Consider the following 20210-nt stretch of genomic DNA (forward strand, 5'->3'; position numbering starts at 1 on the left):
TATAATTACAAACACTAGCTTTATTCTTGATTCCACAACAACTGAAATAAGTTTCTTACAATTCCCTTCAGCCGTTCCAGCTCCTGAATCTTCATGATGCCACATCTTCTGTTTTATTCAGTTCTTCTTCAGCTTCCACATCTGACACCTCAGTGTGAATGCAAACAGCATCCCTAAATGACAGCTTTCTCATTTTGATGTTTGGCAGCTTCTTCAGATCACCATCCCACTCCCTTAAAGAAAAAAAAAAAAAGTCATGAAAAACAACAAGCAATAGAAGTAGTAGGAAAGACTAGCAGCATTAGTTCACCTTTTTTTCCTGAAGTGAGGCTGCTCTTAAGTGAGGAGCCTCTCAAGTGAGGCTGCTTTTCTGCATTATATTATCATCACAACTGCAGTCTGACCAAGCATCCATGTGTTTACCTCATCTTGTACACTACAGCAGCTGTGATTTCTTTGTGAAGAACTAGGTAATTTCAGATTTGACACTCTGGACAAAAAAAGCAGCAATCAAATAATTCACTTCATTCCCAAAGCCTATTTCTCTCCTCAGTTACTTTAGGACAACTCTTTGTAGGTTTAACACATTAAACCCCTGGTCTTTTAAGCAATAGAAGAGCAGCTTGGAGAAGTTCACTTCATCTGGATGCTTACTTTGCAAAGTTAATATCAACAGGTACATGAAGTGCTTTATTCTGATTTCTAACTGTTAACGTTTTATATGACTTTAGGCAAACAGATCCAATGCATCACTGCCCATGGCAGTGGAGCTGGAACTGGATGATGTTTAAGGTCCCTTCCAACCCAAACCATTCTGTGACTCTGTGACTGACTTTGTGGAGACACAAAATGTTAGTAAATGTTAGTTCACATGGGAAGTATATTACTTCTAAAGGCTGTATAAAAGAGGAAGGGGTCATTTAAATATCACAAGTCCTGTATTCACTTAATAGGATGCTTGCTTTTTCTGAAGGGCAAAGAGAGAATTTGCCAATTATAATGCAGATATCTTTGGCTTGCCTCTACCAAGCTAATAAAACAACATGATCATCAGATATCCAAGTACAAAAAGTCAGCTGTGTGTGAATAAACAGAGCAGCCAGAGGTCTCATTTTGACAAAAAAACATTCTCTGAGTACAGCCAAAGAAAAATACTTCAGTTACAGAAATAAAACTCTTAACTGTTGGAACTTTCTAACCCTTGCAATATCTTACTGAAGCTGTCATTAACACTTAGGCTGCAACAGCTAAGAAGTGCAGAATTAGCAACACCTCATCTGGCTTTGCAAATGACAAATTCTTTAGCAGTCTGCATATATTATTTGTTAAGAAAAAAGACATACAATAGGTCAAATTCAAACAGTGTTTTGCACAAACAGATTTTTTAGTGAGATTACAAAGAACTTACCTGAAAAATTTAAGGTGCTTGCTGTTCACAATGTCTGGGATTTCTAATGGGAGTGAAATTAAATGCTATTAGACGTGCTACATTATTCAAGCAAGTCTCATTTCAAAGAAAGAAGAGTGAAGTAAGGGCTGAACACAGTATTTCAGATCATGAGGAGTCATACTAGAAAGCTCCTGTTTATGTGTTTTTCTAGGAAGACCTCTCATCAGAAGTGAAATTATGAACTACTCAGGAATTCAAATGTACCAAACACTGAGAATTCAGTTCTAACAAGTTATAAAAAAGAGGATGCTTCAGCTTCTCCTAAGTCACATATCTGAGAAACAGTGAAGCATTTAAAGTTTGTGTTTAAAAAAAAAAAGGCAAATGAATAAACCAGAAAAATAATTAAGTTACGATTTGTTTTCACAGAGTTGCTAGCATCCTCAACCAAGATCAAGCTGTGGCTTGTTTTTAAACAGACATTTATTCATAATAAAAAGATAATTCCACTCAGCAGAACTGACTGTGAAAACATTCAGAAGTGGCCTGAATACACAAGCATCACTGCTAATTAGTGAGCACTAAGGCTTCTGTAAGTATTTTGAAACATCTATAGAAAAACAATTTCAAAGCTCTTAAGTCACCACTGCAAGCAAGACAGATCAGTAATGGACTTAGGGAAGTGCCATCAGTCTGAGTGAGTAAATCTCACCAGTGCTTCAACGTGCTTCTCAACATTTGCTACAGGGAAGCTTGTTGCTGCTGCTGAAATGACTGTCAAATGCTGCCCTACATGCAATGTAATATTTAGAAAGAATGTTGACACTCATCTCTTCTCATGAATTGATGTTCCTCTAAGTAAAATAGAAATGTACATCAGTATTTTGAATTTTAGACTGAAAGTTTTCATAAAGATGAAATCTCTTTCCCAAACCTGATTTGAGTGAAGTATACTGACTGCAAATCTTTATTACCTTTGGTAGCAAAAAAAAAAGGCAAGAAGCACAGGTACTTTTGGCACAGATTATTTTTTGCTCCCTGGGAATCCATAACGAGAAGTGTTGTTTGTAACTCATGCAAAATTTTACCTAGAAGGCCTACACTGCTTTGCTTTGATTCAGTGCCATTCTCTTCCTGGTCAAGTCCAAAATATTACATACGACCCGTGTTTAATATCATCACTAATTATAGAGATTTAGAAGCCTTAGTTTTGTTTTTTTTTAATGTAAAATAAATCATATAGTTAAAATACATTGTTAACAGACAATATTTTATACTGTAGATTTCACAGCCTGCAAGAAGAAAGTCTGCTTGCTACCTCTGAAATACTGAATCCATTTCATTTTAGCTCTTAAAAATATAAGATTTTAGTACATCTTACACTGTCCTTGAGTGAGCCCTGAACATAGTTTTGCATTTGTTCATCTATCAGTGTTCTTGGGCATTACAAAAATAAATCAGATGATGCTATCAATGCAGGATTATAGATGGTTTTGCTACAGAATGTAGAGTGATGATACCTACCTCTTATCTTCGTGGCCAGATAGGCTTTGCAATTCAGAAGAATATTTTTTCCCTTTACATTGGGTTATAAAGTCAGCTGAGGACTAATAATACATGCAACAATTCTTGATACTTATTACTTTGACTTTTGCAGACTGCTTCTTGATAAACAGGTATAGTGACAGCAATCACAGCTGAGTAAGGCAAAGCAAAGGAACATATACCTTACTCCTTTGGTTTCTGCTGTCATTTCTGAACCTAATTTGCTTTAAAAACCTTAAGTCACAAGAGCGTGTTTACTGAGATAAAAATGGGGAAAAAAAATGGCAGATGGAGAAACAGAGCATAAGAGCTAGTGGAAAAGAAATGAAGTATTTCAGGTAACAGATAGCATCTGGCATTTCTAAGATGAAGTGTTCAGCAACTTATTTGCTGCAATGAAACAGCAGTGAAAAATGTATTTTTTCCCCACATTTCTGACACTCTCAGATACTCTTAACTGATTTTCTTCTGAGGAAGAACAAACTGTGCTAGCTCTCAAGTTTTGTCACAAAGATGATACTCCTTAACACCATTTCAAGACAAGGGACTGAGCTTAATTTGTAACAGAGCTTTTGAGAAATACTGGCAAATCAACCCCTTTATAGTTCATTGGATGAAGAAGCATCAGAACAGATTACTTCTAGTTCCTATGAGCACCAGGAGTGCAAGCTCTCAGCTGTGGGTCTGAATAATCCTGCCTCTGTGCACAGGCTTGAACTGGAGACTTTCTAAAACAGAACCAGAGAAAAAGCAGGTGCAGGATGCAATCCCATTGTCAGAGGGCCTCACAGCACTACTTTTTACCAACTGGAATCACGTTCTGTGACAGTCTCCTGAAATATTTCATGTCCTTCTAGAAGTACATTGTTCATAAAAACATCATTGTTTTTCATAGCACTATTTCTCTCTCCAAAAACAAAGAGCTGCACAAGAGATTTACCTAAATCTCAAAGGAACTGAAACATCACTGCTCTTGACAGAGAATACAAGCAGCCTATGTATAATGTGGCATGCTTTCCCCTCAACTTCCTCCTTTGGCTTGGCCTCTCAACAGCAAGACTGTGAGCAACAGGAGTGATAATACTCTCATTAAGCTAGATGGATGATCACAAAACTTACACCTCAGTATCAAGACATCTTGCTGATCCATAATGATTAAGAGTTTATTTTAAACTTCGATAGCTTTGCTAAGATTATAGCTTAGATTGACTGTGCACATGTGATCCCTTATACATAAAACACTGATTAAGTTTGGGATTGGATCTAGCTGCACCTAGGCTTGTTGTTTCTGTTCTTTGAAGGAGTTCAGAAAGTAAAGGAGTCTACTGCAAACTTCACTGCTCTGAACCTCATCCTCTACACAGTAAATAAGTGTATTTAGTCATCTCAAATCTTCTTAAGAAGCTGGCTTATTTATAATTAAGTTTTGTTAAAACACTGCATTAGATTTATATACAAATACATCCCTGCTTTTCTTTATGAGTGGAATTTGTAGTGTAATTGCTGTCCATGATAATGATTGTCTGTGAGTGTTGTAGCTACACTAGCAGATACATGCAAGTGATACAACTTTCATTTCAATCGAAATCAATATCCTTACATCCTGAAGTTTCAAGAATAGACTAATAAAAGTGGTACGTTAAGCTTCAAAGGCTGTTCTTCCCCAGAACTTACACTGTGCTACTGTAAGAACATGCCAGTTAAATGGAAACAAATAATCAAAAACGTACAATCTTCAGAGGAAACAATTATGATGCTTTCCAACAGAAAGTGTACTATTCTGAGTTCCAAGCCTATGTCACATGATTTAGGATTCCCTTTCAGTAGCTTTCCAAAAAACACATAAGACCAGATTTGACACAAATGATGATACATTAGGAGCAAGATGGCAGTACAACTGATGTAGATGTATTTAAGGAATAAGGGAGTGATAAGGAACTGCTAACAGAACAACCTTTCAGATCTGAATGCTCCCTGTGTAGATACCCTTTTTTTTTCCCAGACTAAGACTTACTATGCTTTTGGATGTCCTCCACTTTTGTAAACAGCCAGTAAAATAATTGCTTCTCCATTTACACATATCTGATATATACATCAATTTCTATGATCATTTCTTCAACATAAACAATTCATATCATGTAGCTTGTTCATAGCAAACATGCATCTACAATAACTGAGTTCAGGAACGAGTGTAAAAACTTAAATACAGTTGTAAAAGCCCCTCACTTCACAGCTTTCAGTGACAATAATTACTCAGAAGCATAAAAGCAGTTTCCAGCTGATTTCCATTTATCCCCAATCTGTAATTACAGTCTTTAGCAGCAACTATTGTCTGTGAGTGAATACTACCCTAGACAGAGAGCAAAACCTGCAGCAGCTGTTATAACAAATAATGAATAATTTGAGAGCGTATTTAATATATGAAGTTGCACTATGCTCTCTGAATGCTTTACTTACTAATACTATAATAACCTCCAATTTTGCTTGCAATACTTCTGGATTCTTCTTTATTTTTATGTTGTGCTTGTGCATTTGATGTCTTTGTCTAGTTTTACTTGTTTTGTCAGCTTTCCACAAGGCAACAAAGGAAAAATGGAATATCTGAGCCATTTGATAACATGAATAGCATCTATTTTCCTATGACTTCTTCTGTCTTCCAAGTAAACAGTATGGTTTTCCATTAGGCATGAAGTCATACAGGTATTTCTGAATCCCTCTCTGATGGCAAAGTGTACTACCCAACACTTCTAATATTTTGAGACATACTCATTTACTTTATTGGTAAAATAAAGTGGAAAGGGAAATATGACACACCATCAAAACTTGGCTGTCCTTTGTATCTCAGCAATTTTGATGTGTCACTTTTTCCCCAACTTACTTTCACTAGCTGGACTGACTGACTTTGAACACTACTCAATCATTAAAGCAAGGTTTATCACTTGCCTCTAACATCCTTGCTTGTTAAAGAAAAAATGCAAATCACAAGTTTCAGTACTATTCTGTACTTGACTGTAAGCTCTTCGCTTTTTTTTTTGTTTTACTTTCATTATCTTTTCTTCCTTACTTAACCAGCTTACTGATGCTTCTTTTCAGCCCAGTTCCAGCTGTCTAGTTCTTAAACTTGCATTTCTCACTCAAAAGCAGTTTGCACCTGCATGCTGTCTCCTGTAAGACAAAATACTTTCACAGTGCATTTATTCCTTCTTAAGGGAAACTCTAGGCCTCTTCTGAGGAAATGTTTGTGTTGTGGTTTTTGCATGACTGCTTCCCAGCTGATCTCAGAAGACTTAACCAGATACTACACTGCCAAAGGATGACCTGTGATAACACAGAAGTCAACAAGAATAACTGGCATTACGCTTTTATTCAAACTTGTGATGATGGCCAATGTAAATGCTAAATGTCTGAGACTGCTTTCAGCTGGGCTCTCACTGCTAGCTCTCATTAGTAATGCTTAATTTGAAAGCTTCACAATTCTTGCGTTTGATTATTCAGAGGTTAATTATAAGGGCCTTCTCACATATTCCCTCCAACACCACCTCTTATAAGTTAAAGGAAGCACAGAGCCTCTACTTGAGAATAAGAGGGACAGTGTGTTTATCCTACTTGGTAAACATCGTCTGTGCCTGTAAAATTGTTTGCAGTGTCGTAACAGTCCAACATATCCTCCAGGACTGCCTGAATTCTAATAGGAATACTCCAGAAGTATTCAAGCTTTGGAAATATATCAGAAGTACAATTTTTGATGCAACCATTTTCCCACACAGAGCACACCTTGAATTTAGAGGAATGATGGGCCTCTCCCTGAAGCTCATGAGCTTTTGGCTCGTGAGTTTGTAGAGGTTTTGGTCGTCTTCAAGTTCACAGACCCTAAAGCCCACTCTCTCATCGTATCAAACTGTTGAAGTTCCTCATGCCACTGGTCTGCTTTGGTGGAAAGATGCAAGCTGGGTCACAGGATTAACCCTAATGGTAAATTTGCACATTACTGAAGAAGTATTAAAGCAAGCCATGTATATAGATTTCATTGGCACAACCCCACCCAAAACCTAATTACTTTGCAGAGGAAAACACTTTATTCCCCATATGCACACTATTCACCAATGCACACTAAAATATGCACTGAAATGCATTTTTAATATAAAAAGTCTTAGCATAAAATGAAGATTCAAGCATGCTGGATCACTATATACACATAATATGCATTTGAGACTTAAATGCCTGAGACTTGAGACTTAAATGTACGTTAAATGCCACTTGCACTTCAAAAATATATTTTACTTACCTGTACTAAAGATACAATGCAATTAAATGTCAATTTATGTAGTGGAAATATGTCAGATCTCTCTCATCCTTCTCTCCCTCCCCAGCACTGTTTCTTTATCCTGCCCTTCCCCTCCCTGCCCAACTTCTCTGTAAGGTACTCCACAAATAGTTAACTCCTCTGAGGGGTGAAAAATGTAATACTTACAAATTTTACTTTGATTTTGGCCTTGTTAGTTGGTAGAGAGGTATGACCACAGGATTATCACTAAAGCTTTTACGTACCTATCCCATAGCCTTCATAGAGCAGTCTTTCACGTTCCATGGTCTGCTTGATGACAGCTTCCCTTGATCCATGCTGTCTTCCCTGTCTACCTTTAATACTGTTTCGTAACTCAATCTGCTCCAACTCGGCACTGAACCGTTCCATATACCTGAAAGAAATACAATCCTTTATGCTAGAGGTAACTTTTTGCAGAACAATTACTTGGACAATCTAAGAAGATATTTTGCAAATCGTATTTTCAAAATGAGTCAGATACAGCTCATCAAATCTACTAAAATAACTTTAATCTACAAGCTGGAAGTTCCATTTAGAACTACGTTTGAATCATCTGCTGCTTTCAGGAAGGTGCTGTGTTTTTCTTTCTTTAATTTGCTTTTTTGTTCAAACAGTTTGAATGAAATTTTCACGTTATCATAACTGATCTGCTCTGGATAACCACTAAGCTTTAACTGCTGAAGTTCTTCTTTGCAGTGTCATCACTGTGTAAACGTTCAAACAGTTAAAAATGGATCCAGAAAATAAGGTGGCATTGCCTTCGCAGTATCACAAGTGTTGACCAGCATAGAAAGTATTTCAGAGCTCCTGAAAGGAAACTGATACAATGCAAATTCTTAATACATATAGGTCATTATGCTTGCAGGTATAAAAACAAAATGGTGGCAGATCACATGTACATATGCACAAAGCTGAGCTCTAGCCAAATCCAATTTTGATATTTCCTAAATAATCAGTATTCAGGACACTTTTTTGTCTTCTCAGCAAAGAAATAGAAGGATTAAGAAGTACAATTACATTGGTGCATTTAAGTTTCAATGAAACCCAACTAGCAAACTCAGACCATTATAATACCTCTCCAGATCATTAGTTGTCCACAAGCTGCAAAAGCAGGGACATGCTTTAATAAAAACACAAGGCTCACTTCAGCAATTTCAATGCATATTGGAAGATGTATACATTTCAGTACAGAACAACCTTCAATTTTAATAAAATTAGCTACTTGGTATTACTAACAGACTTAACAGAAAGGAACACCTAAGTCACTACAAAGATCTTATTTAGAAACATTATTTTGAAAGGCAAATCAAGTTCTTCAGTGTTCTTTTAACACCCAGACTTACTCTTCAATTAGTTCACACGCTTCCTTCTTTGTGTATTCAGTTTTATTGGGGTCAAGGTGACTCTGGAACCATTGCAGTTTTTCTCCTACGGGAATGAAATTAATGCTGATTATATCATCATGGGAGCACCAGGAAAGACTGAAGTTCTTCAAAGTTACTGAAATAAACTCATTGTCTTTTTTCCCTTCAAGAACCTGAATGGCATCATAAAGATCTGCCTGGGTATGAAGGCAGCTATAATAGAAATATTGTCTTCCTTATGGAAAAGTGTTTTGATGCTTTAATGTAAAATACTGGAAATGAGAGTCTAAAATAATAGATAACCAATAAAATGGTTTAATTACTTAAGATGGCAAATAAGGAAAACAAAGAAGAAATCACAACAGAACAAAGGCTGAACAAGAGTTCCAGTTACCACAGTTTTTAAACAGACTGAATTAAAAAGGAAAGAAGTACTTCGTATTGTGTCTTGGAAGTCTTGTATTTACTTCAGAGCACAGCATGTCCATTGATCTATATCTATAATCTTCTTTCACAAACATTTATAGCAATTGTCTCCATGTAGATTCAAAAGCATACAGATAAGACAGATTCAAAAGCAGATGGTTGGCTTACAGTGACCCATTATAAACAAGCTTAATCTTTATGTAATCTTTCTGTAAAGCCTAACCTTTTGTCAAAAATCCTATTTCATCTCCTGTACGTACTACTTCTGAGAACATCAGGTATTTCAGCTACAAAGACTACAAAGTCTATTCTACATTTACAGAGTAAGATCATAAAGACACTCCAGTTGGAATAGCTTTAAAGTTACATAAAGTAACAAAAATTTATCATAGAAAGTTGTGTAATGTATTTGGTAATAAAAGTTTCTGCTCACCAATAATACTCAGACGTAAAGCTTTCTCAGTCTTTAACCTAATGGAGCAAAACAAACAAGTTAGCAAGGAAGGAGTAAAGTGCAGATAGTTTTCTTCATTTTCCTTCTTCAAAAGGAAAATATTTAGATGAAAGTCAAGGTAAAATGGCAAACAAATATCTGCCAAATGTAGAAGAACAAACTATCATGCTACTATTTAATTAACTTTAAATAATTCAAGTTAGTGCTTAGTGAACAGTAAGCATTTATGTGAAAAGTTCGTATGTTAAAAAAATGAAACCAAGGTTTTTTTTTTATTAATAAGAACTATGAAGAAGATCTGAAAGTATTTTCCAGATTATCCCACCTCAGTCTGTGGTGGGATAACAAAGTCTTCTGCATCCTATAGGATGCGTGTGCACAGTTCAGTTGGGGATCAACTCCAGTCCTACTGAGAAGTTCTCAGGGACTACAAGTTCTGTAACAGGGAGCTCTTAACTCGTTTTGCAGCAAGGAATGCTGTTGAATTTCACTTCATTTCCAGAAAGAAATTGAATTGATAGTTGGGATAAGTATTAAAAAATATATGTGCATGTTCACTGTCTATATTCAAGGACTTGTGACGTTATTAAGGCTTTTTTTGTCTGTTATGTAATAAAATGGCTCAAGAATAAAAAAATAAAGGATATATTTTGAAAGAACAACTGTCAAAGTTCACGACACTTCAAAGCTGTTTGCTTTTGTATTAAATTCTTTGTACTCTGTAGAATCTAATGAGCATTTCACAGTTAACTCAAGTAGCTTACAGGACAAAAAAGCATCTCACCTGTTAAAAAAATATTCAGATCAAAAGAGAAAGTCCTACTTTCTAGAAACAAACATACATGGGTCACATGGCCATTAACCTACATTATTAAAATAAATAGACTTTTCAAGTAGTTTTCATTTCATTCTCTGAAGTGATCCTGAAAGCCACATAAAAACCAATGTGTGTCCAAGTTGCTGAGATTTTCACTAACACATTAAAGGAAAGCTGCTTTTTTTCTGTTGTTACAGATGCCACAGCATCTTGGATAAGAATTTTTAATGTAGAAAGCTACAGAAGACAAACAAGCAGGATGAGTGTTATCATACCTGCAAAAAGCTGGTTGGCTAAAGAAATATAATGTTTAAGCAGAAATGACATCAGGGTGAAAGGACAGACCTGGATGAGACTGGTAAAAACAAAGGGAAAAGGATTAAGATTAGAAGCCAGCTTTAAAAGTCTGCTGTAGAAGATTTCTTCAAGATAATTATGGTTGATAGCCCATGGAGGGCTTACAGCACACAGCATGGAGTTTTGACAGGTCACAGTGTGCACGGAAAGGATTTGTATTCCCACACAGCGGAGCTGCACACCAGCAGTCCCAGCTGTGAATCTGGCATAGCAACAAAGTGAGCCAAGCACATCTGCAACGAGTTGCCATGGAGAAAACTACAATGCCATCAAGAAAAGCTCTCTCTTTAAAATCATAACACCATCTATTTGTGGTTTACAACCATTTGTACCTGCAGTGGTCAATGGATCACTTATCTAGGCAATTATGTACGTAATCAAGCTTATTTTCTGGCAGAAAAGCCTTCTTTATTATGGAGTACACAACTTATCTCAGTATGAGAAATACTAGAAGATATGATCAGATACTGCCTCGCTGTACTTTTCCTAAGAGCATTACCTCAGTGCCTGCTAGAATACACCAGTGTTTGCAAGGAAGCTAATCAAATAAGGCAAGGCAAAGATAGTTCCTCATCTCCTTCCACACAGTGAATAACATCTTTTACTCAAGGGAAAGAGAGGATAAGGGCAGGGATTCAACCTTGCAGCAAGCTCTTGACTCCAACTGAAAGAAAAATGTAAATCATACATTTAGACATTATGGAAAAGGATGATTAAAGATTTTCTTGAGGTTTAGTAGATACTGTGTGAAGAGCAAGACAGGGAAGAAAAAGGTGTAATTCTGTCATATTTCATTGAGAATGATTGCATTGACTATTTGGATGACATGCTATGAAAGACTTCTGTAACTTAAAGAATTTTGCCTTCCTTCTTCTCCAGTGTCACACTGTAATACTGAAATTTCGTGTGCAGATAACAATGGGTAATTAATTGGTTTGGACGCAATTTAAAGAACACTTTGCTATCACAATAAGCTTTGGATGGTCCAGGTTGACACACAACTTTTAGCAGGATAGTTTCTGTGTGAGGAACAAAGGATTGTATCAATTACCATCAGACTAAAGAACCTGTGCCTGAAATAGTAAGAAAGTTTGGAAAAGGAGAGGCAGAAATCAAGAAACAGAGCCTAAGACAGAATCTGTATCCTCAAACTGTTGAGCATGTCTGCTTATTAAAAAAAAAAGCTTTTAACATTCAAAACAAAGAGAGCTTAAAGCAGAAGACAGCGCTCTACATTGTCTAATCTTAAACTGAGACATTCTGTGAAGACAGTAGGCTTCACTGATCCCTCACAGAATTAAAGAGGAAGCAGCTGTTCTTTCACTAGCTTGTTTGAAGCACACTCTTAATTAGCCTGCTGAACAGCCAGTACTTAATGGCTTTCCATAAAAAGGTGCTTTTTCCTCAGGTTAATCCATTACACACATCAGAAGAGATCTGTTTGTTTCACTTGGAAGAATACTGCTGCCATGACCAGCTCCTTTTGCTGTACTTTAAAGAAACAGAAAGGCTAACTGTGCTGTTACTTTCATAAATAATTTTACTTCCTTTATGTAAGGTTCCTTCTTAAAAAGCAATCACATTTACAAAGGCAACTTTTCCATGAAGAAAAGTAACTAAATGGTAAACCAAATGGGAAACTGCCATTCCAGGTGGGTTGCTTATTATAATTAGCTTCTTTCTGTTATAAAAGGAAACAAAAGCAGCACTTAAGAATTTGTCAGTACGGGTACTACACTAATATAATTCTGCCCACATGATAGAATCTTTTTCTGATTTAAGTGTACCATGTCACAATGAATACCCAATCTAACCTTAACACACTGTTTTTGTGTATGTGTATGGGAGCTACTGAGTCAGGGCCTGAACCTCTGATTGATCACCTGAGGCGAGCCGTGAGTCAGCCAGAGGAGCACAGGTGAAGGCAATTCCTAGCTCTATTTAAGAGCTGGCTACCAGGGGGGAAGGATCTCTTCTGGAAATTGTCTCTGCTGGAGTTTTGTAAGTGAGCCCAGGATAGGGGTAAGCCTTCTGTTTATTCTCTTTTGTTATCATAGTCTACTTTGCTTAACTCTGTGTGTTTATTTTGTGATTATAACATCCTAATATTCTTTGATTATACACTTGGTGAGTCAGGCAGGCCAAACATACTAAAATTTACATCATGTCTTTTCTTTGGAATTTTTATAAATGGGTCAAGGGGGAGAACAATACTCCTCTAGAGAAAATGATTCCAGGGCAGATCCCAGGATTTGAGGGATCCCCCTACTATGAGCTAGTGGTTATCATTGAAAAATGGGGACCACTACGCGTTATGGGCAATATCTCCCCATATCACATGGCGGATTACTTTCTGGGAGTGAGTAAGGATGTGCTCATCACTAAAGACAACTGGCTGCCTTCCCGGTGGCATGGCCACTATTAAGCGCCTTAAATCATGCGGAAATTAGAAATAATACTTTAGAGAATGAAAATCAACTTTTGAAAGACGGAATGGAAAAACTAGAGCTAGAATTTGGCGTATGAACAGGGAAGAGGCCAATTCTACATCTTCAAGTGTCTTGGTGAATGGCCCAGAAATAGCCAAGTTGGCCACCATGACTGTCCATCCTGCTCTCAGGCAGAGGTTATATGCAGGTAATCAATACCTTGATGAAAACCATTCTATAATAGAATGGTTAATGGCGGCCTATCGTATAGTATGGCCGAATAAATCAGATAGACCTCTACATATAGGGATGTGGTCCTCCATGGAGGACCTCCAGAATTATATCTGTGAACTGGTCGTATTAGGTGCGTGTGAATGTAGAATTAACGATTTATTGGTCCTGAAAAAATATTCAGAGAGTTATGGCATTAGTGGACATGGGAGCGGAAACATCAATTATCTCTGGAGATCTGACAAAACTTAATGGGGACAGAATGATGATTGGTGCTTTTGGGGGACAGACGATTCCTGTCACCCAAACATGGTTAAAATTGGGGGTTGGGCGTCTTCCACCCTGGGAGTACAAGGTGTCTATTGCCCCAGTCCAAGAATACATTCTGGGCACAGATATTCTATGGGGTCTGGCCCTCCAGACAACCATGGGAGAGTTCAGACTTTGACAAAGATGTATCAGTATCCGGGCGGTGCAGTCAATATTAAGAGGCCATGCAAAACATGGGCCTGTTTGCCTGCTGAAACCGCACCAGATTACTAATGTCAGACAGTATAGACTGCTGGGTGGGCAAGAGGAAATATCGAGAATGGTGCAGGAATTAGAAAAAGTGGGTATTATAAGACCTGCACACAGCCCATATAACTCCCCTCTATGGCCAGTGCGCAAGTTGGAGGGCACGTGGAGAATGACAGTAGATTACAGAGAATTAAATGTCACGTCGCCTATTCATGCAGCAGTACTCAATATTGCCTCCCTAATGGACACATTAAGTAAAGAGATGTAAACCTATCATTGTGTCCTAGATCTAGCAAATGCGTTCTTCAGTATCCCAATTGCTGAGGAATCGCAAGATCAGTTTGCATTTACGTGGGGAGGCAGTGGACCTTTCAGGTCCTGCCACAGGGGTACGTGCATTCACCAACGTATTGTCAAATCTAGTGGCACATGAACTGGCTGTTTGGAGAAAACCTGATGATGTTAACCTATATCATTATATTGATGATCTTCTGTTGACATCCGACTCACTGGAGGCAGCAGGACAGGCAGCAGATTCATTAACCACCTATTTACGACAGAGGGGATGGGCTATAAATCCCCAAAAGGTGCAAGGTCCAGGCCTGTCCATAAAACTCCTGGGGGTGGTGTGGTCAGGAAAGACCGAAGTGCTACCCAGTGCTGTCATAGATAAGGTTCAGGCGTTCCCAGTCCCTACAACATCGAAGCAGCTGCAAGAGTTTCTAGGTATATGGGTTACTGGTGTTCCTTCACATGTCACCTAGCGCAGCTGCTAAGGCCACTATACAGACTCACAAAAAAGGGGCAGCTATGGGACTGGGGGAAAACCGAACAGGACGCTTTCCAATGAGTGAAACTTGCAGTTAAACAAGCTCAGGCATTGGGTATATTCGATCCTACCCTCCCAGCCGAGTTGGATGTTCATGTTACTCAAGACGGCTTCGGTTGGGGCCTGTGGCAATGCCAGAGTTCTGTTTGGACCCCCACTGGTTTCTGGTCTCAGGTTTGGCACAAAGCAGAAGAAAGATACAGTATGATTGAAAAACAGTTATTGGCTGCCTATTCGGCATTAGAGGCAGTAGAGCCAATAACTCCAACAGCTGCAGTTATAGTCAAGACCTCTCTGTCAATTCAGGGGTGGGTGAAAGATCTGACCCACCTTCATAAGACAGGGGTGGCCCAAGCACAAACAGTGGCACAGTGGGTCGCCTATCTCAGCCAAAGGAGCAGTCTGTCTTCATCACCCTTGAAAGAAGAACTCCAGAAGATCCTAGGCCTGGTGATGTATCACCGTGATGCACCAAAAGAAATACTGGTCGCTCCACCAGAGAAGAGTCCCGTTCAGAAGGGAGAATATCCTATCCCTGAAGATGCCTGGTACACAGATGGGTCCAGCAAGGGCAACCCGAGCAAGTGGAGAGCAATAGCGTACCATCCTTCCACGGAGACAATCTGGTTCGATGAGGGGGATGGTCAGAGCAGCCAATGGGCAGAACTGCGAGCCGTGTGGATGGTTATAATGAAGGAACTCGGTGATGGCATCCTGAGCATCTGCACAGATAGTTGGGCTGTGTACCGGGGGCTCACTCTTTGGATTGCCCAGTGGGTCTCACAGGAGTGGACTATCCACTCACGACCAACCTGGGGCAAAGACATGTGGTCAGACATATGAATGCGGTCAAACACAGGACTGTACGTGTCTACCATGTTTCTGGTCATCAGCCCCTGCAGTCACCGGGAAACGATGAAGGCGACACGCTGGCCCGAGTTCGATGGATTGAGAAGTCACCATCTGAGAACATCACCCGCTGGTTACATCAGAAGCTACGGCATGCTGGACAAAAGACAACGTGGGCAGCTGCTAAAGCATGGGCACTGCCCATACAGCTATCTGGTATCGTCCAGGCATGCCAGGATTGTGACACTTGCTCCAAGATGAAACCAAGATCGTTGCCTGAAACAACAGCCCACCTTGATAGAGGACACAATCCTCTCCAGCAATGGCAGGTGGATTACATCGGGCCCCTTTCTCACTCCGAGGGGGCAAGATACGCCCTGACCTGCAAGTGGGCTACTGCAGGCCTATCCAGTACTGAGAGCAAACCAGGCACGTACCATCAAGGCATGCACTAAACTGATATCTGCCTACAGGACACCTCAAGTCATCGAGAGCGACCAAGGGACTCGTTTTACTGGTGCAACGATACAGCGCTGGGCAGAAGAAAATAGCATTGAATGGTGATTCCACCTGCCATATAATCCAACGGGGGCAGGCCTCATCAAACGTTATATTGGTATTCCTAAGGCTGCCCTGAAGACAGACTCCCAGTCCCTGCAGGGTTGGACGAAAAGACTGTATGAAACCCTGCAGGACCTGAATGCAAGACCCGAGACGGCAGACCCAGTGCCTGAGAATGTTGCAGACGACATGGGCCACCCTGCTTAGGATCCAAATTACGGGCACTGATCATCAGGTAAGACCCCAGATTGGTAACGAAAATAATCTTCTGCTCCCTGCCCCTGAGAATTTAGAGCCGGGTACCCATAAAATGAAATGGCCCTGGAAGGTGCAGGTGGGACCCAAGTGGTGTGGCCTACTTGCACCTCGGGGGTGACTGTTGGAGGTGGGAGGCTCAGGAGTCCCTCCAGTAATAGGTACATGGCCTACTGATATTGTGGTCAACACTCCGAACTTTATTGCTAAAGGGACCCCCATCGTGTCCCTGTGGCAGATCAGGACACCTCCTTTGGTGCCTGATATCGTTAACCCTTTAGTTAACCTGATCACTAGTTCAGGCTGTGAAGGGATGGAGTGTATGGGATCTGCTGAGTCAAGGCCTGAATCTCTGATCACCTGGGGCGAGCCATCAGTCAGCCAGAGGAACACAGGTGAAGGCAACTCACCTGTGCTGCAGGAAGGGGTGGAGCCTGGCTGCACCCCTCCTAGACCTATTTAAGAGCTGAGTACCAGTTGGAAAGGTTCTCTTCTAGAGAATGCCTCTGCTGGAGTTCTGCGAGTGAGCCCAGGATAGGGGTAAGCCTTCTGTTTATTCTCTTTTGTTATCATCGTCTGCTTTACCTAACTCTCTTGGTTTATTTTGTGATTATAACATTATAATATTCTTTGATTATACAGTATATTTTTGCTTTTAATGAAGGTGTAGACATTAGCAATGAAAAATCAAATATGATTTGGTTATCTTTCATGACTAAACTCTCTAAGTGGCAAGAAGAGGTATTTAAGGGATGATGTACTCAATTTAGCATTACGGAAAACAGTTATGATCAGTAACTAATAGCACACAGTTAAAACCAGTAGTCAGACTGCATGAGAATATAAAGCAGCAGGGAAAACCTCTTGCATGCTAAAAACTCCAGGAATTTCTACATGTGCTGCTTGTAAAGTCTCACAGCAGCTCTGCTGAGGCTGTGTGAGACAGTTGTCCTTATAAAGGGCCCCTTCCCAGGTGCAAAAAGGTACAAGTTTGCTCTGTGTAAAGCTGTGTATTCATCCCTAGCCGTAGAGGTTGCACAGTCTCTGAGGAACATTTTAACTGTACCACGAACTCCCAGAGCAACGCTCCTTCCAAAATGCACTTTGACAGAAAATGCCTGAAGTTCACTTCAGTAACTTTCTAAACAAACAACAGCAGCATATCCACGTTTAACGAGTAGGTCTGTGCATTGCAGCTGTAACAGAGTGAAAATGGAAGGCAAGTTCTGTCTAGCTATCTTCTCATTCTGCGGAAGGGGAGGGATGGAAAACTAAAAGAAAAGTGAACTTGCCATGAAACATCACTGAGGAGGAGCTAAATACTAGATTCATGTAGAAGCTCCTGTTAGGTGGGGCAGATACCAATGAGGTTACTTAAAATGAATTCAGCACAAGAAGTTGTTGAGTTAAAGTAAACCCAAGCAAAACTTGGAGTAAAGTCAAGCCCGGTGATTAAGCCTCATTTGCTGTCACTAGCACGACGCCATTCAGACTATAATAAGCAAAACGCTTACTCGCAATGCAAAAACCTTGCTTAAAATCCAAAAATGAAGTAGTTGAACTACATACGGAAGATTTTGTGCATGCGATCATTTCACGTGGCCCAGCAGTGCTACGCAGGCCTTTGGAAAGCCAACCTTGACCGCAGCAGTCTCTTTTCACCACACACACGCAGTCCGTCAGCGTGTACGTGAGGTTACACAGCACTTACTTTTCTTTCTTGTCCTTTTTGTGCGCTTCCCTCGCGAGCTGGGCAGCTTTCCTGCTGTACGGATGGACAGCTTTCTTCTCTTGCTTCCCTCCTTTGGTTTTTGGCAATTTGGGCTGAAAAGAAATGAGAAGACCCCTCTGTGCTTAGCGGCCGGCAGTCGGGGGTACCGCGTCCCACCCCGCCGTCCCGCCACGCACCATGGCGAACGCCTTCCCGCCGCGGCCGCCGTCCGCACGGTGCTCCCGCCAAAGGGATCCGGGCGGGCGACTGAGCAGCGAGCATGAGGTTCCGGGGCCTGGAAGGTGCAGCTGGGAGGTGAGATGAGCTTCCTAGTTCTCGGATTCATCCTACCTAACCTTAAATTCTAAAGGGGGGGTGTTAAGGAAGGCACACGCGATGTGTAGATTGCACTTAACGAGCTGGTCTTTGGCCACTGACTGTGCTGAGATCACCCTTGGGTGATGATGCTTCTGATTTGATGGCCTTGTTCCGGACTTACAAGGAATACTTGAATTCAAATTTGACAATTTGTCAATACCCAGCTGGTAGCCAGCTCTTAAATAGGTCTAGGAGAGGTGCAGCCAGGCTTCACCCCTTCCAGCAGCACAGGTTTTGTGAATTGCCTTCACCTGTGCTCCTCTGGCTGACTCCATGCTCGCCTCAGGTGATCAATCAGAGCTTCAGGCCGTGACTCAGCAGATCCCATACAAATTGGTATCAAATTCTGGTTACTACAGAGTAACATGTTACATGTTACAAAGCAGTTCTGCAGTATGCTACTTCAAAGATTAAAAGTCACAGTTCTGAGAAGGAGGCACTGTTTTAGTGCCATGCTGTGTATCAATTGACAAATGAGTTGAACTGATCTCTGAGTTTTCTTGAAAAATCTCATTTATAGTGTTATTACTACATTACTTAAAATGGAGGAAGGTTAGAACTGCGGTTAGCGTAGTTTTAGTAAAATGCAGGCTTCCTGAGTTCAAGGCAATCAAGTGAAGGTGAATAGCTGGGTTTAGAAGATAATAAAGGTAATGGGCATGACAGTGAGGGAAGAGCTCACTGTCAGATATAGCTTCAGCTTTGCTTGTCTTAGCCTGAAGTATGTGGTAGGCATACTTTGTAGTAGACTTCTGGTGAAAAGGCACATGTAGAGTTTCTAGATTATGTTCAGGGTAATCAGTGATACCAAGAAATACAATGGACATAGGAAATTAGTAAGATAAGCTTGCAGTTATTTAATGGGATTACTGGTTATTCTGTTGTTGGATGGTATGTTTTACAGTTGTGATTTTTGTATGTGCTGTTACCACTTAGTGAGTAAAAGGTGTAGGCACAGTAGTGAATACATCACTTTTTTTTTAATAGTTGCTGTTACTGCTGTTCTTTCACTTAATGGTTATTTCTTGCAAGTCTCTGCTGAATGATATTCACTTAGAAATGACAATTTTCTTTTGCATATGCAAAGTTCAGCTCTGCTCACAGCAGTGAAGGTATAGAGGAAGTTGGTGTGCTATTTGTTTTGAGATGGTTTAAAAACAGAGAAATTTAGTAAGAATGAGAAAGTCTCTAAAACTGACGCATAGCCTAGATTATCCTTAATTCAACTCTTTGGAAGAGAAATTAGTTAACACCAGGCTCAGCATTGTCATAGTTCATAAACTGAGCTGAAGGAAATCTGAGGATGTGTTCTTTAGGTCAAAGACTTACCCAAGTTGTGCTGCATCCTGATTTCATAGATGCAGTGCCATTTTCTTTTAATTATGCCAGGTTAATGCTTTTAATTTAAATATCTATCAATTCCAAGCCCAAATCTACAGTTTGCAGATTGTCAACCTTCTCTGCTGGTAAACTGGAAAAATGTAAGTAATTTACAATTTCCTTTATGGTTTATAACTACTTCTAAACTATACTATGCAAGAAAAAATTAAAAATGCCTGCTATGCTCCATTAATTATGTTTCATGCTAGCTATTTCTGTGTTTGTTATTTTTCATTTTCCTAAGTTCTGGTTTGTTTGTTTGTTTGTTTGTTTTCTCACCCTTCTCTCCTTCCTAATTATACTCAAGATCTTCCCAATGGGTTCTGTCACTCATGAAAGAAGCAGAAGACACTTGGTCCTTTAGACATAACCTTCTAGGTTAATATAATTT

The 20210-nt window shown here is 39.8% G+C and overlaps 1 protein-coding gene and 1 long non-coding RNA gene across 2 annotated transcripts in view; one reads left to right on the forward strand and one right to left on the reverse strand.

Annotated features, from left to right (window-relative positions):
- Nucleotides 1–18385, reverse strand: TMA16 (translation machinery associated 16 homolog). The gene is made up of 7 exons (XM_052690318.1): nt 18259–18385; nt 18062–18174; nt 9483–9520; nt 8603–8687; nt 7484–7632; nt 1409–1451; nt 1–233 (listed from the first exon to the last, which is right to left on the reverse strand). The coding sequence occupies exons 1-7, from the start codon at nt 18259–18261 to the stop codon at nt 92–94; spliced, it is 573 nt and encodes a 190-aa protein (XP_052546278.1). The 5' UTR covers nt 18262–18385; the 3' UTR covers nt 1–91.
- The window catches only part of LOC128084355 (uncharacterized), a 24607-nt gene continuing 21160 nt past the window's right edge, over nt 16764–20210 (forward strand). The window contains exon 1 of the long non-coding RNA XR_008208489.1: nt 16764–16890. This is a non-coding gene — a long non-coding RNA (uncharacterized LOC128084355). The remainder of the gene's footprint in view (nt 16891–20210) is intronic.

Source organism: Tympanuchus pallidicinctus, unplaced genomic scaffold (genome assembly GCF_026119805.1).
Source record: "Tympanuchus pallidicinctus isolate F22 unplaced genomic scaffold, pur_lepc_1.0 scaffold26, whole genome shotgun sequence".
NCBI classification, from domain to species: Eukaryota; Metazoa; Chordata; class Aves; order Galliformes; family Phasianidae; genus Tympanuchus; species Tympanuchus pallidicinctus.